This window comes from Acanthopagrus latus, chromosome 10, assembly GCF_904848185.1.
Source record: "Acanthopagrus latus isolate v.2019 chromosome 10, fAcaLat1.1, whole genome shotgun sequence".
In the NCBI taxonomy this organism is placed as follows: domain Eukaryota; kingdom Metazoa; phylum Chordata; class Actinopteri; order Spariformes; family Sparidae; genus Acanthopagrus; species Acanthopagrus latus.
This window is the reverse complement of record NC_051048.1, coordinates 5,460,473-5,467,824: the sequence shown is the minus strand read 5'-3', so window position 1 is coordinate 5,467,824 and position 7,352 is coordinate 5,460,473. Positions and strand designations below refer to the sequence as shown.

At 35.5% G+C, this 7,352-nt stretch overlaps 1 protein-coding gene across 1 annotated transcript; it reads left to right on the top strand.

Moving 5' to 3' along the window:
- Positions 1-833: 833 nt before the first annotated feature.
- On the top strand, positions 834-7,038 carry LOC119026769 (macrophage mannose receptor 1-like). Its single transcript, XM_037111297.1, has 5 exons — positions 834-3,150; positions 3,369-3,755; positions 4,188-4,544; positions 4,634-4,725; positions 5,315-7,038. Exons 1-5 carry the CDS (start codon positions 3,114-3,116, stop codon positions 5,432-5,434), a joined length of 993 nt encoding a protein of 330 aa, XP_036967192.1. The 5' UTR covers positions 834-3,113; the 3' UTR covers positions 5,435-7,038.
- The last annotated feature ends 314 nt before the right edge of the window (positions 7,039-7,352 follow it).

The following is a 7,352-nucleotide window of genomic DNA, read 5'->3' as shown; positions in this document are numbered from 1 at the left end:
CAAACCACGGCAACGTCCAAGGTCAAACTTGGCATATCAAGTTCACATCATACAACAAAAGGTCAGAAATATCAACACAAACTAAAAAAAATGTTAAGTTTAGCTATTATGTGGTTTTAATGTTTATACTTATTTAAATTTATTTTGTTCTTATTCTGTTTTTACCATATTTTATATAGATTTTTATTTAGATTTGACTGATGTCGTTCTTATTCTTATATTATCTAGGTTTTAATCAGCGTCTTTGTGCATTATCCTATTATATCTTCATCATTATTTTCATTGCTTGTTTTTATCTTTTATTATTTTAACATTATGTTATATTGTAATTGGTGCGCATCTAAAGTCTCTAAACCTGTTTCTGTTCTTCTAACCCAAGTTCAACCGATAACATTTGCTTTTTTATTTACTCAGCCATCATTTGGACAAAAAAAAAAAAAGTTCCACGTCAAAAACTGCCATAAAAATACAATATATTCACAATTGTTTCAACTTTTACCGGGTTACATTTCTAAACTGACATCAGTCCTGATAATAAGGACCAAACATTCATTCATTATCAGGATTTAAACCCTTTAAATACCAGTTTGTTTACATGATGCCACTGTTTTTTTTAAATGAAAGAATAACAAAAAAAATGTTAGTTTCCATACACTTGAATGAATAGTATTTCAATGGCAGATTCTCACTTGTAACACATTTTTATTTTGAAGCAAGGCCCCCAATAGGACACGAGGGGAAAAGCATGTATTTGGCCAGGTAAACTGCCCTATGTGGTGAAAAATTGAAAAAAAAAAAAAAAAATTATAAAAACTCATGCAGTACCACAGAATAAAAGCCTAATAACATGGGATGCATGATTTTATGCTGTAATGTCAGTGGGTCATAAAAAATAGTTATAACATGTACAGCAGCTTTAGCGGTTTGTAATATACACAGTGTATCATCTTGTGACAAGAGAGACATTGAAAATTCAACCTAAACAAACATAAAGTTGCAACATACGTTTAACTTATGATGTTGCAGAATCATACTTGGCTAACATTTTCTAGAATTTCAAAGTGGTGGTCCAGTGGGAATGATTTGGGGCCTCTTCAAAAGAGATGTATCTACAAAGTAAGGGCACAGAAAGGTTAACAGCTTCAACAAAGAATACAGGTATAGGTGTATTTTCTTATCCAAACAAGGAACCTCACAGCACCTCATGTTTGCATAGTGTTTGCATCAGGTGAGGCCGTGTGGCTTTACAACTGCTTTGCATCTTTGAATACAAGACCACAACAAACATTTTCTAAACCATCCATCCAGCTCCACAGGTTACTTGAAGGAGAAGCACAGTTACCTTCACTTAATCAGTAACTTTACTTAACTGTGGTTCAGCGGCTCATTTAAACCCGTATCGTGCCAGTAAATGACATTACATCTGCATAAAATGAACATTTTGGATCCTGAGAGATGCAAAAATGTCGATCATCCTTTTAACGTTCAATGTGACTTGTCGGACTCTGAGATTGTGGGATGGGTCAGAGCTTTCATCAGTGTCTATAAAGGAGGTGCAAGAGATCACATTACAGCTGTCTGGAGATGAGATGGATTTGCATGTCTAGGGACCAAAAAAGGGGTATAAAAAGGCCAGGTTACAACGTTTGTCCAGGTAATAGTTTATATCTCGCTAGCAGTCAGCCAGATTTAGGTAATGGACAAGACTTCGGAGATGCCACCAGCCTGCAATCCTGTATGCTCAGGTAAGAAATCTTTTTTTTTTCTTTTTTTTTTAAAGTGGCAAGTCTTTTTATCTTGAGAGGTAGATTCAATTGAATCAAGGTAATTCGTTTGTAATATAACAACACAAGGTCGCACAATGAAATGTGATTATAAGTCAAAGTATCGAGGTCTGAAAGTGCTAAAATCCAAAACAAACATATGTATGACTCAATGATTAATTTCATTTGCCATTAAATGTGTCAAAAATATATAATGTATTTATATAGTCAACAAACAGGGTAATTAATACAAAGGTAAGTTAATTTTAATTTAAGTGACATTTCATAAATGAATGCCTACATTAATATATCATATTTTAGTGCATCTAATGGCACATTGACTTGTTTATGGAGCTTTTAAGTTTTAGCTTATTTGTTCTTACACATAAAAAACTCATGTACAAATATTTACCTTAAGAAAACAATTAAGACTCAAGACATAACAATTCAGTAGTTTGGTTATTATTATTATTATTATTATTATCATTATTATTTTCTTCAACAACATAGTGTCGATGATAGGGTCTGCGTGTTACAGTGCTAAAAAAAAAAAAAGTAAAATGATCTTAATTTGACAAGGAAGTTGGTTCAGTCACTCTGATGGTTTGAAACAGAACAATTACTTGAGATTAGACATGCGAGAGTACCGATACGAGTAGAAAATGAAGGACAAGAAAAAAATCACTGATATGTGAAAAATGACTTGGTCTCTCAGTCAAAATGCGTGTTATGTGACTTAGACTCTATCCAATGTAGACCAGTTTGACAGTAAATTGCTCATTTTTAGGACTTTCCATTTAACTTTACACCATATACTGATAACGATCTCATATTTCCAAATCTGAGATTTTGAATCTTGGCAAGCACAGAACTACCTGCAGTGTAACATAAAAAACTTGATATCTGGTCAACATTGACTGCGTTTGAGCACCAAGCATCACTGATGAAAGAGTACATCTCTCCCGGTCTTACAGGTGTTTTACACTCTGTTGGCGTTAAACACAATCCTCCCGTTGAGTGCAATAGCTTGATTTGTGATGTCGGGATATTGGCAGGTCTATGCAATCTATCTGTGGCCTCAACAGTTTCTGAATTCCTGAGTCCCATTTGACTGATTTAAATCATTTCACCAGAAAGCGTAACAAACTCCAGTGGGCTTATGTGACCGTCGCCCGGGTGGCTTTGGCTGCCTCGTAGACAAACGAGTAGCAGAAACATCAAACGTCATCATTACTGATTGTTCATCAGCTGATGAACTACATTGAGTTTATGCCTGATCGCACACAATTTGTCCTTTATATGTTATTATCTATTTAAAAGTTTTCTGAAGAATGTTTCTCATCCGCAGGTATGAGGAGGGCCCTGTTGTGCATCCTCCTTTTCTCAGGTCAGTCTGCATGTCTCTCTCTCTCTCTATATATATATATACATATTGTGTTGTATTTTATTCCAGGGTGAAAATGATGATTTTGATTACACTGCCATGCTGATGACAAGCAAACCACTTCAGGTGATCATCAAAGTTACGCTATTTCATCCTGGGTTGATGCTACTCTGACAAATGGTGTCAGCCTGCCTTTGATTACTTTGACAAATTGTTTACAGGGTTCTGTTCATGCCTTTACCATTACCGGTTAATAGATGAACCAAAGACTTGGCATGAAGCGCAACAGTACTGCAAAGAAAAGTATACAGACCTAGCCACTGTTACTAACATGGAGGACATGGAGCGCCTGATTGCAGCTGCTGGCCCTGGTTATGAGGGAAAAGTGTGGATAGGCCTGTATGACAAGCTCTCGAGCTGGCGTTGGTCTCTGTCAGACGAGAGCTTCTATGGAGAGGGAGAGAAGAACTTCAGGAGGTGGTACGAAAGTGAACCAAATGTCATTGGGATTAGGGTGCACCTGTGTGCTGCTGTCAATAACAGTGGCTGGTTTGATGACCACTGCAGTGAACTAAGACCCTTTGTCTGCTACAACACAACACAACCTGGTGAGTAACAAGTTATGAGTTGTGCTTTTTTATTATCAGCATGTAAATAAATAATCTGTTTTTTATTTGATCCAATGAAATGTACAAAACTAACAAAATCATCTAAGTGTGTGTATATATATATATATATATATATATATATATATATATATATATATATATATATATATATATATACTTTTTTAACCTTCAATAGCCATTTATTTATCACTATTTGTTGTGTATTTTCATGATTTTTTTTCACTGCGGTATCAAGCAAAAATGCCTCTCAAATGTGAAGATTTGCTTCCTTTACAATGCCAAACAACTAAATGATTAATTTAAAAAGATGAGTCTAGCAAATTCACTGATAATGAACATAACTGTAACTTGCAGCAGTAAATAAAATAAAGGAGAAAAAGTTTGTTTATGCGCATCTGACAATCCTTTCAGATTTGTCACCCACTTCCGAAAAAAGATATTTCTTTATAAACGAAGAGAAGAATTGGAATGATGCTCGGGCCTACTGCAATCAGCACCACACAGACCTGGCCAGTGTGAGGAATGAGACAGAGAATGCGATGATCCAGAGCAAGCTACCAAACAACCAGTTAGTTTGGATTGGCCTGAACCGCATGACCTGGCAGTGGTGGTCAGATGGCCAAAAAAACAACTTGTTTGCCAACTGGGCCAATGGACACCCATTACGTATATCTGATACCTGTGCTGCCAGTGTCATTAATGCGACTCTCCCTGGAAAGTGGGTGGAGCATAACTGCGGCACCAAGCTTCATTTCATGTGTCAAAACAGTGAGTTATTTCATTTCTGTAAACAATTATGTGGCGTTGCGTTTCTCAACACAACTACAGTCTCATCTAATTATGTGTCTCATTACCAGATAAGTTGCACTTGTTTACTATGAAGCTGACAGCACTGAAATCCACAATCGACCTAAATGACCGTGCCGTGACGGACACCATCTTGAATCTGGTAATTGCCATCATCACACACGTGGTTAAAGGAATTCTTCCCCCCAAAATGAAAATTCTACTCATGCTCATACCGATGTAAAGTCATGTAGTTTTGTAGTCCAAAAAAACCTTTCTGGAGCAAAACAACATTGCAGCATTCTCCTGAACAACTGAAGTAAGTGGGGACTTTGAAAGAAAACGTAAAAGAACGAATTATAAAAACAGAAGCTGCTAGGCTAACAGTGTTAGCACGTATGCCATCTAAAGTGGGTGCACAAGTTCATCTTTGTGACATGGGTTTATGTGACACATGCATTTGGGATATGAGTGCTTCCTGAGACTTGGATAAGCCAGACGAGCCATATGGAGTGATTTTTTTAGTTTTTATTGGTTGCTTTTCACAAGTTTTAAAAAAAGGTTGTTTAGGAGAATACTGCAATGTTGTTTCGCTCTGAAACTCCAAAAACGTTTTGTGACAGTGTCTCTTTGGAAATTATTACCAGAATGATACATGTCAGAATAATGATAACATTTCATTTCATCCAGAACTATCTATTTTTTTTAAATTCTTTTTAATCATTATTGGTGCAAACCTTTGTGTTTTCCAGATGAAGGAGAGAATGAAAGAGAAGGGGATCACAGATGTCAAATTTTCCTGGATAAAGAAGGACGAAAAGATATTTCATGAAAAACAGGAGGATGCACAAGTCGTGAAGATGGACCCGTAATATCAGACCTTTCTTACTGAAGAAATGTTGGCCCTAAACAGATTTTCTTTTTTTTTTTTCCACAATTCAGACTTATTTCTCAGAACTCAAATATTTAAATATTGGTAATTTAATTTTAAAAACTCTGATTTCTGACTTTAAATTCAGAATTAAACTGAAACTGAAAAAACGTGAATTAGTTTTTGTTACAGTGGCCCTAATCCTCTTCCTTAGCTACCTTAAACTATTGAAGTGCATTTATATAAAAAAAAAAAAATCTTGCTCTGTGTGTGTGTGTGTGTGTGTGTGTGTGTGTGTGTTTGTGTGTGTGTGTGTGTGTGTGTGTCCTGAAGCTACATAGTAGTGGCCCTGGGAGCTGTAACACTCATGCTAACAGGGGACTTGAATCCAACTGACATTCATGTGAGTAAAGACTGAGAAATTAAGTAAACTGTGGAATTTGTCTTGCTTACAAATACTAGTCAGGGGAGTTTTTGTTACATCTGTATTACAGAGAAATGTTTAAATACTGATGACATCAAAGTTGATTATCAACTTCAGAAATAAACAAAGAAAATCTCTTTAGTAAACAAACTGTCATTAGGTGAAAGATTGGGCATAGACAGATCCAATACAGTATACCTTATTGATAGGTAGACATTGCTAAAGGATCAAAGTCCCCTCTTGACAATTTCTTTAAAAGAATAGATAAAAGATTCTATTTTTGTTTCTTCAAAATGACCGGAAACAGTGGTCCCCTCCAAGAGTACAGAGAAACATAGTGCCCTGTTGGCCTGTAGGTCTGTCTGTGTGTGTGTGTGTGTGTGTGTGTGTGTGTGTGTGTGTGTGTGTGTGTGTGTGTGTGTGTGAGACAGGGTGTCACCTTGGCTCAACAGCTCCTCCTGGAGGAGATAGAGCCAAATTTATTTTTCAACTATCTCTAGTGCTGGTTTGAAAACTGTTAGAGAATAGGTGTAAATTGTATTGCGTGTATTCACATTGTTAATGTAGAAAGACAGATGAGTGTTTGATCTGAGTAAAGTAAATAAAATAAAATATCATATTTTTTAGTTGCAAGGTTGTTGTACAGTTCACATTTTAATGGAGGGCATTTTGTAAGCAAACCAAAATTCTATGTGTATAATCCTTCATGGTTATTGAATACAACCATTCCATCATGTTCTCAAAAAATTAGACAAAAAATACTTGGTTAGGTGTAAGCACTAAAAATGTCTGGTGAGGTTAAGCCTGCTGTACTTGCCATGTTGAGTGAGAATGGGCCAACTATTCATATCAAATAAATCTGTTTCAAACATTCCTGGTTATTTTGAAAAAGAAAATATGCCATACATCTATATTTGATCCAAATGACAGACTTTGAGAGGCTGATAAATGTGTAGTTGAATCATTACGTAGTAAACAAACACACCCAGTTTGTGGCCTGAGAGTTTTAATATTTAAATGATATGAGATATTAATTTTTTTTAATGGTGGTGGCATATGTGTACATAATATGTTGTTACTGGATGTAACATGTAGGTTTGTGTATTTTGTTATTTAGTTTTGCATTTTCTTTATGATGTTGTTAAAACTGTATAAATTCTACCACCCTTGCCTCTGTTGTCATTAAAGTGATCTAAAGTGAATATCAAACCTGATGTTGTGCATTTTATGTGCTGTACAACTTGGTTGTTGTAGAATAAAGTCTATCTATCCTTAATGTCCAGTCTACCCTAGCCTGCAATCATTCCACGATTTATTAATTTTATTTGCAATTATGTACTAAGTTCATGAGTTACTAAAATGGAAAAACATATTTCTAAAATAATGTAATACACTGTGGTAAGGACAAAGCTGGTGATATTCTATGTTTTTGTCATTGGTCAGACAGTTGGACAGATAAAAGTCATGTTTCCTATTTTAATGTAGGGAAATGTAC